Consider the following 12,463-nt stretch of genomic DNA (forward strand, 5'->3'; position numbering starts at 1 on the left):
TCAAAATCATAGTAGAAAATTTTAAGTTTGAATGCTGCATTTTCCAACCATTATCAAAAATGGGAGTGACAAAATTGACCTCAAAATCATAAAGTTGTTGAAATGCCTCAGTTGTCCTCGGTGTGAAAAGATGGATCTCAAAATCATACAGTCATTAATGGAAAGGGTTCAAATTCACAAAAATGCTGAAAAACCAAAGAATTTGTGGTACCTGAAGGATTTTTCTAAAGAACAGCAGGCATCAGCAGCACTCATGAAACAAGGGACTCATGAACAAAGAAAAAAAAACAGCTGTGGATCATTCCGGTAACAACACAGTATTAAGAATCAGGGTCATTTTTTTTATAAATTCAACTATTATTTTCTCTTGTGAAGTATATGTAAACGTCTTTCATGCGAAATATCTTATTCAGGTCAGTATTAAATAAAAAATAACATGCATTTTGTATGATCCCTCTTATTTTAGTAAAATAAGGTGTATGTAAACTTTTGACTTTAACTGTATTCGTCACAATCCCAACAGTAACCCCCTGAAACCATTAAATTAATGTTTTATTTTTATGCATTTGTTCATAAATTATATTTATTTTGTGCCCTCTGGGTCTCTGACATCTCAGGGAGCAGATATATAAACTGTACGCTTTTTCCCCCCTTTTTTGAGTAAGTGACCCTTACTGTTGCCTTGGTTGAAAGACTCTTTCTGTCTGCTGACCTTGGCCTCTGTGAAATCTCAATTAAGCTCAAATTAAATGTCAAATGATTCATATTTTTGAAGGTTTTCCTTCTGATATAGTAGTATGCCATTTAAAAGGAATATAATATATTGACCCAAGACATTTCTTGCTGCTGTCAAAGTATGATTAACACAAATACAAAGCTTAACTCTCAATCTGCAAAGAGAAAATGCAGTATATATGAAGTTCAGATGAATTATTTGTGAAAACATTCACTATGAAATATCAAGTGTAATTTATGGAAAGAACAAAGTAAGTTATTGTTTATAAAATGGTTCTCACTGCTCTTGGCAGGTTTGACCCCGTCAACCAAAAAGGACTGAATGTTTGTACTGATAATATCGAGTGGCACTGTGCCAAGCCTGCAAAACCTCTTTAGTTTAATGCACCCAGGGTCTTTATCTTTATTGATGAACGCTTGCTAGTAAATGAGAGAGAGGTTGACTGTATTATGCTCTTGTTAACTGTAGCTTGTTAACTGTAGATATGCTGACAATATTTTAGCATTTAACCTAAAAACTGTGCCTACTATTTACCAGTTGTTTTCCTTGATTTATTTTTTGATGATCATTAAGTTTCTAAAATCTGTCATCGAACCAAAATATCACCTAATTTTCTGTATGTCATACTCTTTACCAGAATTTACGCACATTTAAACTATGCATAAGATGTTGCCATTTTAACCCACAGCGGATAATTGGGACAGCAGTGTAATCTGTGCAGCCCCAGCAGGTCTGGGATCAGTTTGTTGAAGTCAGTCTGGTATTGGTCCACACGTCTATAAACATATCATAATATTCAGATGAGCCAATGCCACATTAGCTTTCACTAACAAGTCTCCAACGCCTCTATATTTATTACATGTTCAATCTGAAGGGTCCATTTTAGAGTCTCACGTTGTCTTTATGTCTATACTAATGTCTATGGCCATATGTACCAATTGTAAATAGATACAAATATAAATATATTATAATTAGATATATACATATAATATTATGTTTCTATTATGATTATATTGTTATAATCTATTGTAACCCAAATGCAGGTAATAAATTATATAAGAGTTATAATAAAGATTCATGTATCTACCTGAGATCATCTGTGGCCTTGTGTGCTTTTTCTTGCTTCCTTGCTTGTTTGTGTGAGTGAGTGAGTGTGTGCACTGCTATATCCGGATGTAATATCTACCCTGAGCAGTAGATGACAGCAAAGCATATTGAAAAGCACTTCATATCAAGAATATAAAAATAACAATATGGTAATGAATTGACTTTAGTATTTGAGTTTTAGTATTTGAGAACCAAAAAACAACCAAAATAACTACTTCTACTATTACTGCTGATAATTATAATAATTATTTGTGACCCTGGACCACAAAACCAGTCTTAAGTCGTTGGGGTATGTTTGTAGCAATAGCCAAAAATACTTTGTATGGGGTCAAAATTATTGATTTTTCTTTTATGCCAAAAATCATTAGGAAATTAAGTAAAGTTCATGTTCCATGAAGATTTTTTGTAAAATTCCTACTATAAAGATATCAAAATGTAATTTTTGATTAGTAATATGCATTGTTAAGAACTTAATTTGGAGAACTTTAAAGGTGATTGATTTTCTCAATATTTTGATTTTTTTGCACCCTCAGATTCCAGATTTTCAAATAGATATATATCGGCCATTGTCCTATCCTAACAAACCATACATCAGTAGAAAGCTTATTTATTGAGCTTTCATGTGATGTCTACATCTCAGTTTTTAACCTTTAAAATTTAACCTTATGACTGGTTTTGTGGTCCAGGGTCACATTTGTGACCATGCACCACAAAATTTGTAGCAATAGCCAAAAATACATTGTATGGGTCAAAATGATTGATTTTTCTTTTATGCCAAAAATCATTAAGGTATTAAGTAAAGATAATGTTCCATTAAGATATTTTGTAAATTTCCCACTGTAAATTTATCAAAACCTAATTTTTTATTATTAGTAATATGCATTGCTAAAACACTAAGAACTTCTGGAAGATCTGGACAACTTTAAAGGCAATTTTCTCCATATTTTTTTATTTTATTTTATTTTAATTTTTATTGTATGTTTTGCATCAATTTCCAGATTTTTAAATAGTTGTAACTCTGCCAAATATTGTTCTATACTAACAAACCATCAATGAAAATCTTAATTTTAGAAAACCTAGCCTTATTACTGGTTTTGTGGTCCAGGGTTGCATTTTATGATGTATTATTATTAATAATATTATATAATTTTAGAATGAAAAACTGATATTAGACACTTATAGTTAATGTTTTAATGTCGGTTTTGAAATCAAACACTTTTTTCAGTTAAGACTGGTAAAACTAATGTTGTAAATTTAAATTAGAGCATCTTCCATGTCTGGAAAGGATGTTTTCTTGAGCCTATAAGTCAACAATAATATAATAAGATAATAATAACTTCGTTTGAAATGGGTTTGGCTAAAAGAAATCTTTAGTTTCGTCTATGCTACTAGGTACTTATACTATATTGACCGGGTTAAATAAAATTGCATTACTAAAAAGAGACTAAAATACAATTTTCATTGACTAAAACTAGACTAAATGTCATCAGTTTTCGTCGACTAAAATTAGACTAAAATGCGCAGACTTTTAGTCGACTAAAACTTGACTAGACTAAAAAGAGTATGAATGTGACTAAAACTAATAAAAACTAAAATCACAGCTTCACACAAAGACTAGACTAAAACTAAAATTAAAACCGTCTGCCAAAAACAACACACTGTAGTAATACTGTACAATATTGCCATGATTATTACTGTTCTATTCATTTTCAACTACATTTGCTTCATGATTAGATTCTAAATAGACATGTGCCATTAATTGCTTCATGTTGTGGCATCACTTTTTACTTCAACTGAATGCAACATTAAATTAAGTCTTCAATTTTAGAGGTTTATAATCTTTTACATTCTACATTTCCCCATAACACAATAGTTACAACAGTTATTATCATTTTATTATTATTCCTGCTGGGAAATCCAGTTTACGATAGTAGTTTTGTTTTAGACCATGTGGAGAAACTATTTTTTGAGAGATAGTCTACTTGAACCAGCAAATAACCATCTTAGACCAGCTAGAAACCAGCTACTATGGTTCAAAAAAGAACAGGGAACTAATTTTGTTCCCATGAAAGTCTAATATTACTTATTTGACAATAACCGTTGTAACTGTGGTGTTTTAGCAGAGATGTTGTAACCATGGTATCCTATTTTTTGTATGGCTGTTGAAATCATTTACGTATGTATTATGTTTGTGTGATTTGAGCTTCATTTGTTGAAATCTCTCTCTCTCTCTCTTGTGCTGAAAAGATCTTGCGTGGGTTGACTGTGTGACGAGCGCAGAAAAGACTAGTTTAACGCTTCTCTGCCCGCCAGTTGCTATTGGATCTGTCAGGTGAAAAACGCGCTCAAGAACCTGAGCATCCGCGAGATCATCTCCAAAACCGTCAGCGCGCCTCAAGTGACCAGCAGTCGCTTACTTCGGGAAATACAGAAGAGCGCGAACTTTACAGCAGGTGCTCCAGCTCTTAGATCCACGTCTGGGAAAAGTCTGTTGTATGAGAGAAAAGACAAACGCCGTAAATCTTGAACGACGCCGTTATTCAAACTCGACTAACGTCGAGGTTCAAACAAACAAACAAACAAGACGAGCAAATTGTAGGAAGAAATCGAAGAGCTGGAGATGAACTGAAAGCTACACACGAAAATGGGTTGAAGAAAAGAAAACGCCGATGAAGAGAGGTGTAAGTGGGATTTTTTTTAACATGTGGAGACATATGTACATTTTATTTTGAATATATGCTGATACTGTATTGAAGAAGAAGAGGAGCGCTTCAATCACAAATTCCTCAAGGCAGTTTACTCTGCTGAGATGTTTGACATTACATTTATGGTTCGGTTTCACGAAATTGAACTCTTTTGTTAATTCTTAACGTTATTTTTACAGTATGTTGTCTGTCTCAAGCTTTACAGATCTTAGTGGATTTCAGGGAATAATATATACATCTTTCTGCTGCTGTTTCCCGTTTTCCACTGTGCTACCTCAGCATGTGGGAGTTGTGTGTAGCACAGCAAATCTGAAGATGACTGGATTTTATAATGACTGAGATGTCATTTCTTCTGACTGTATAGGCATTTATTTACATCGCTTATGATTTCATGTAATCTCAGATGGATTGTTTTGTCTGCAAAAGCTATGAGCCGTGAACTGTCTATGTTTCTTTTTTTCTTTACACATCATCTTCACTAACTTGTTGAAGTACAATCACTGCAGCTGTGAGGATGCAAGTTATTGACCTTTAAACTCATTTGCTAAGAGCTGCGATTACCGCCCATGCTTCTTAACAAGGATTCATGGATGAACATTAAGACGTAGTCGATGCATACAACACTGGTGCTCTAAATGTTCTCTACTGGTGTTTTTCACTTTATGAGACTCAAGTTGCAATATATAGGATAAAAGACATTTCTATCAAGCTTCTACCTTCAGGCTTTTTTGTTTTATCTCCCCCCCACTGAACTTTTCAGTTGGGGGGGGGAGGGCTAAGGCCAAAGCTATGGAGTCCAACCCAGACAGCCCGAGTCGGGCTGTGGAGTATCTTCTGGAGCTCAATAACATCATCGAGAACCAGGCCAAACTTTTAGAGACACAGCGTAAACGCATCGAGGAGCTCGAAACGCAGCTTGACCGGGTCAACCAGGAGAATCACGACCTGCGGCAGGACCAGAACCCGGTAAGAGAGAACTTGACGCAGAACCACAACTACAACCAGAGCACTAAGCCCAGCCAGCCGTCATCACTACCAAACCACAATGTCGGAGGTGTCCATCAGAACAGCAGCAGTAACATACCCTCATCCACGGTGCCTGGTCCAGCTCGACGAACCCACACAAGGCTGACCCGGGGCCTGTCATGTGGGTCAGCTCCTGTTGACAAAGAGAGAGGCAGACTGGAGCGAAATGACAGCTCTGGGACCAACAACACCTCCACTCTACGGAAGCAGTAAGTGCCTTATTCCCTTAGTTAAACCTCATCAGAGTGGATCCGGGTTATTGGATGTCTGGGCTTTTTGTGCAATATATGGTATTTGTGCTGTATTTGTTGTGTGGATTTAGGTTGAGTGCTGATATGAATTACCAAGCCTGGTCAACAAAAAGGTGTGTGGCAGAGATGACAACTGAAGTCTGCCATTTAAGTCACAAATAAGTTGATTTGAGAATTTTAGATATGAAACATGACTTGAATACTGGCAATTATTATATATATGTTATATACTATAATGTATTTGAAATCTAGACATTTTTTTCAAGGAGCATTATATGATATATCATAAGGTGACCCCAGTTGCCTGTTTTGACCTTTTTAGAGACATTTTGCATGAGAGACATGATATTTTACACTACCAGTCAAAATCTTGTAATGTTTTTCAAAGAAGTCTTATCTGCTCACCAAGCCTGCATTCACATCAAAGTATAGCAAAAACAGTACATTTTTGCAATATTTTTACTATTTAGAATAATTGTTTTCTATTTGAATGTAATTTATTCCTGTGATTATAAAGCAGAATTTTTAGCCTCATTACTCCAGTCAAATGATACTTCAGAAATCATCCCAATGTTTTGATTTGCTGCTCTAAAAATATTTATTATTACATTATTAAGTTGAAAACAGATGAGTAGAATTTTTCAGGTTTCTTTGATAAATAGAATGTTCAGAACAACAGCATTTATCTGAAATAGAAATCTTTTGTAAAATAATAAATGTCTTTATCATCACTTTTGATACATTTAAAGCATCCTTGCTAAATAAAAGTATTAATTTCTATAATTAATTAATTAATTAATTAAAAAAAAACCTGACTCCAAGCTTTCAATTGTTATTCAATATTTTTCCAATTGGTTTTTATTTCAGATAAATGCTGATATTTGGATCTTTCCATTCATCAAATAATCCTGAATTGTTTAAAATATTGATAATCATACTAATAAAAATGTTTCTTGAACAGAAAATCAGCATTTTAGAATTATTTCTGAAGGATCATGTGACACTAAAGACTGGAGTAATGATGCTGAAAATGTAGCTTTGATAACAAGAATAAATTACATTTTAAAATACATTCAAATAGAAAGCAGTTATTTTAAACAGTAAAAAAAAAATCACAATATTACTGCTTTAGCTGTATTTTGGATCAAACAAATGCAGGCTTGGTGAGCAGAAGAGACTTCTTTAAAAAATTAAAAATCTTTTGAAAAAACAAAAACGTTTGACTGATAGTGTATAGTAAAATAGAGACATTTTATATCAAACAGACACTTACAAAAAGAAAAACATGGCTAAAATTGTTCCATGTTTTCTTTTATTGCTTGTAAATAATAATAGTAGTAATAATAATAATAATAATAATAATAATAATAATAAAAAATACATCAATATAAACATTAAAAATAAAGTATTAGTGGTATTAACATTATTATTATTATTATTATTATTATTATTATAATACATTATATTAAATTGCACAGTAATAAAGTAATTATCGTTTTTGATTCAAGTGTTACCATATAGAAAATAGGAAAAATGCGTTTCTTCTATTTTTGTTTGGTTTTGGGGTTTATTTTTGCACTGTAAAAAAAAAAAAAAAAAAAAAAAAATTTGTTGAGTCAACTTAAAATAATTTGTTACCCTGCTGCCTTAAAATTTGAAAGTTGAATCAACTTAAATATCTAAGTTGTCACTGAGTACAACTTAACATTTCAAGATTTTTGAGTTGACTAAACTTAAAATTTTAAGGCAGCGAGGTACCAAATTATTTTAAAGTGACTCAACAAATAGTTTTTTACAGTGTGGGTGTATGGGTCCAGTTTGAATAGCAGACTGTAAAACACATCATATAGAAGTAAGACCATTTTTTGTGTGAAGGAAGATGCTCTGTGTATGTTTTTGGCAAAAGCCCAAACTGTGCATTTTTGGGGTTATCTGGAATTCAATTGAAATACCCACTTCCCTCATCATTTAGTTTGCTTATTTTCCTTAGGCTTTATGCTTCCTTGTTTTTCCATTTCTAAATAAGCAAACACACAGAGTTTGTTGTTGGCGGGTGAAAGGTTAACTATTCTGCAGATGTTTTTTCTGCATCCTTGGGTGATCCAGGCGTCAACAAAAGCAGCAGCTACAGAGCGTCAGACTCAGCGTGTTTCTTCCTCTCTCTGCCTCATTGAGCTCAACCCGCTACCCAACTCATATAATTATGTTTGCTCGCTCATCGCCGGCAGCTGCACAACCCCTGTATTCTGTACTCAAGTGTCTAGAGAGCTCTCAGATCTGTTCATCTTCTGCCTCGTTCATCCTTGCTTGTCTGAAATTATTGACTAGAACAATCCATCAGTCTCCTTTCACAATGTTGAATCATCGTGTTGTGAAAAAGCCAAAATAAAACTAAAATAAACCAGGCTGATTGGGGGAACACAGGTTTAGTGTTTCTCACAAGCGTTCAAAGTTCAGATTTGGCACTATAAATCTCATCCACTGCCGTCTCTAATTAGAAGCATTTCTACAGGGTTGCACATGCCCTTGAACACTCAAAAGAAAGTTTTTTTCAAGCAAGAATTTCACAGCTCTCTGTATACATATACTTTTTTACACAGGGGGATACATGTCATAAGATGAAATACCCGAAATATCATTTTTGTCAGATTTGCTGAGAGTCTGACTTATTTGATTGAAAATTACATTTTGAAAAGTCTGTGTGAGTTTACAGAAAACAATTCACTGATTCATTCGTTTCATAACTCAAAATCATTCACACAAGTCCCTATGTGGCTTTTCACTTTACTTTTTTATAGAAAAACACATACAAAATTATAAAACTAGTTTATCACTAATGTTTTTGAGTTTTTATGGCTCCATAGTATGTGTGTGCCACATAATGACAAAAATATGTTTCGATATTTTCTGGAAATTTTTTAATAACAGCATTTTGCTGAGTGTGTTATTGTGCTGTACTTTGCCTTAGGAATGCTTTGGACAGCTGAATCCCAAAGCTTTTGATATTCTTCATATGCTGTGCTCTGATTAGTTTGGAGGAGTAACAGAAATGAAAATTTTCTATTTTTTCTAATCTAATTAAATGTATGCATCATCTTTTGTGTCAAATTCTTAAATTTAATCAATAAATTCTAATAGTAAGACACTATAGGGTTGTTACCTATCAAATGAAATCAGTCTCAATAAAATGTGTGTGAAATGCAGAGGTGGCATAGAAACTGCATTTGAAGTGGCATTCCGATGCATTTACACAGATTGTTAATTGCAGGACATGAATGCATTTCCCTGCAGTTATTAAATGCATAATTAATGTTTTGATGTTTTAAAAACAAAAAATTCAGTGGTAATATTTGAAATTATTTTTTGGGGAAAAGGACAATATTCTGTAAATAAAAACCTAAAATGGCCAGTAGGTGGCGGCAAATCACTGCATAAGTGAGTCATTGAGTCATTCATTTGAGCGATTCGTTTAAACAGCTGATTGATTCAGTTACGAAACACTGTCGTGTGTTACTCCGAGACGAAAGGTTCTTTAAAGAACCATCTCTTTCTTACCTTTTTATAATCTGAAGAACCTTCTTTTGCCACAAAGAATCTTTTGTGAAACAGAAAAGTTCTTCAGATGTTACAGGTTCTTTATGGAACCATTTAGACAAAAAGGGTTCTTAGTAAATTTCACCATTAAAGGAGTAGTTCACTTTCAGAACAAAAATTTACATAATGTATTCACCCCCTTGTCATCCAAGATGTTCATGTCTTTCTTTCTTCAGTCGTAAGGAAATTATGTTTTTTGAGGAAAACATTCCAATAAACCATTCCATAAGCTTCCAAAATGCAGCTTCAAAGGGCTCTAAACGATCACTGTCGAGGAAAGAAGGGTCTTATCTAGCCAAACGATTGGTTATTTTTAAAAAAAAAATTACAATTTATATACTTTTTAACCTCAAATGCTCATCTTGTCTAGCTCTGTGTGTACTCTGTGTAAAGATTAAAAAGTATATAAATTTTAATTGTTTTTAGAAAATAACCAATCGTTTCGTAGATAAGACCCTTCTTAATCGACTGGGATCATTTAGAGCCCTTTGAAGCTGCATTTAAACTGCATTTTGGAAGTTCAAACTCAGGGGCACCATAGAAGTCTATTAAATGGAGAGAAATCCTGAAATGTTTTCCTAAAAAAACATCATTTCTTTACGACTGAAGAAAGAAAGACATGAACATCTTGGATGACAAGGGGGTGAGTACATTATCTGTAAATGTATTATCTATTATCTATAAATTTGTGTTCTGAAAGTGAACTTCACTCTTTTAATTATTAGATTAGATTAGATTCAACTTTATTGTCATTACACATGTACAAGTACAAGGCAACGAAATGCAGTTTAGGTCTAACCAGGAGTGCAATAAGCAGCAAGTGCAGGATATAGGTATATAATTTCTAAGTTATAAGTGCACTAATGGGAGAAATGGGAGTACAGGGAGAAACTATGGGAGTACACTAATGGGAGTACAGGGAGAAACTATGGGAGTACACTAATGGGAGTACAGGGAGAAACTATGGGAGTACACTAATGGGAGTACAGGGAGAACAGGGAGTACAGGGAGAAACTATGGAAATTATTTACAGATGAAAGTATTGTGGACATAATTTACAGGCGCTATTGTTGGTTGTTGTTAACTATAATCAGGTATTGCAGATTGATACGAACATAATATACAGGTAGCTGATTACTAAAGCAGGAATTACCAAATAATACTTTACAAATGTATAGATACATATCAAAAAATTTACAAAATGTATATGTGCAATGGAAATGTGCATTTACAAATGGATATGTACAGTGTAGTGCAACAGATTAAGTAGTGCAATGGTAATGGGGAGACTGTAGGGGTGTGTGGGGTGGGGGGGCAAAGGTGTCAGTGGGGGGCAGAGTTCAATAAGGAGACAGCACTGGGAAAGAAGCTGTTCCTCAGTCTGTTATAAGAAAATATAAGTATTATTGCATTAAACAATTTATATACAGAATAAAATAGTAATAATCTTAATCAGTAATGTTATTATTGTATTTTGTTGAGTTACATAGTAAAAACAAGTAACATTGAATAAAATGTGAAACATAAACTAAAATAATATTTTCTTGTAATGTCATTTCATGTACTGAAATTGTTATTACTTGTTATTTGTTACAACTTTGTTACAAAATTTGCAAATCACACAACACCAGAAGTGAATGTTAATGCTTAATGGGCTGTAATAATCAGCACTTATTATTTGGTGGATTTCTACACTACACTTTCAACCCTTTTGTGTGTTAATTCAAAGTCAGTTTAGGCATACCTGTATTTAATCCAATTAATTAAAAACCAAGAAGGATTTGTTACCATGTTCTCTTTCTCCCTTTTCTGTGTCCTCCTCCTCTTCGCCTCCTCCCATGGGGCTGTTAGTCATTAGTAAGGAACACATATTAGTTATTTATGTGGGTGTAAGACTGTGCTGATTGGCTGGGCAGTTTTTTCCAGTACTACAGAGATCATCGCGGAGGCAGCAAATGAAACGCTTCCATTTTTGTCTAGATTTATTTGAGATCCTCTAATTACCTCCTTCACTAGGATTTTAATTATGCTTGTGTTCCAGCGTTTAGCACAATGACCTCAGATTTATGACCTCATTGGCACTTTTAAACCTGTTGTAATGGCCAGGCTGACTAAAGGTTTTCTTAATTCTAGGATGCTACTGTGCAATATTGCATAAACAGATACAGAAAAATGCCTTTTTTTCTAGATTTCAGTAGGTTATCAACACGTTTTTAGAAAAGTGTCACCAAGAGCAGTTTTAGGGTTTTGGTGGGAAGCTGTTATGGTAACACTTTATTTTAAGGATCAGTTGCACTATTAACTTGTTACCATGCAGATTACTAGCATATTGGCTGTTTCTTACTACTTATAAAGCACATATATTTTGGTTCCACAAAGAAACATTCAGTCAAAGAACCATCTCTTTCTTACTCTTTTATAATCTGAAAAACCTTCTTTAGCCACAAAGAACCTTTTGTGAAACAGAAAAGTTCTTCAGATGTTAAAGGTTCTTTATGGAACCATTTAGAGGGTTCTTCTATGGCATCGTGAAGCACCTTTATTTTTAAGAGTGTACATAAACTACTTTACTTTCTATTACAAAGCAGCAAATTAGAAGTTTATTGCGGCAAAAGTCAAAGTTAATAGTTAGTTAATAGAGAGAATTGGACCTTAAAATAAAGTTTGACCACTTTTATTTTCATATTTCAGTTTTCATTTTAGTTTAATTTTGTTTTAATAAATTGATATGCTTTTTATTAGGTTTTTTTTTTATTGCTTTATTTTTACTTCAGTTTTACACATTTAATTTTATTTTAAGTTTTCCTTCTCTTGGTTAATATATTTCATCTTTATTTCATTTACCAAACATGATTTTTAATAGTTTTAGTTAATGATAATAGATAGGAAGCCTCTGTTGATTCTCTGGGGAAATATTAAAAGATCATCACACGCAAAAAAAATGCATGTCTATCCCTTTTTGTGGAAAATAACAGGAGAAATTTTGACTAATTGTACTGGTCACTCTTTTTATACAACTATAATGAACTACAGAATTTAAGCTT

The 12,463-nt window shown here is 33.3% G+C and overlaps 1 protein-coding gene across 4 annotated transcripts in view; it reads left to right on the forward strand.

Annotated features, from left to right (window-relative positions):
• Positions 1-4,171: 4,171 nt before the first annotated feature.
• The window catches only part of iqsec2b (IQ motif and Sec7 domain ArfGEF 2b), a 100,747-nt gene continuing 92,455 nt past the window's right edge, over positions 4,172-12,463 (forward strand). For all 4 annotated transcript variants that reach the window (XM_073818558.1, XM_073818559.1, XM_073818560.1 and 1 more), the window contains exon 1: positions 4,172-5,783. In XM_073818558.1, coding sequence (XP_073674659.1) covers positions 5,338-5,783 — 446 coding nt within the window. In that variant the 5' untranslated portion in view covers positions 4,172-5,337. The remainder of the gene's footprint in view (positions 5,784-12,463) is intronic.

The sequence above is a fragment of the Garra rufa genome, chromosome 15 (assembly GCF_049309525.1).
Source record: "Garra rufa chromosome 15, GarRuf1.0, whole genome shotgun sequence".
NCBI lineage: Eukaryota > Metazoa > Chordata > Actinopteri > Cypriniformes > Cyprinidae > Garra > Garra rufa.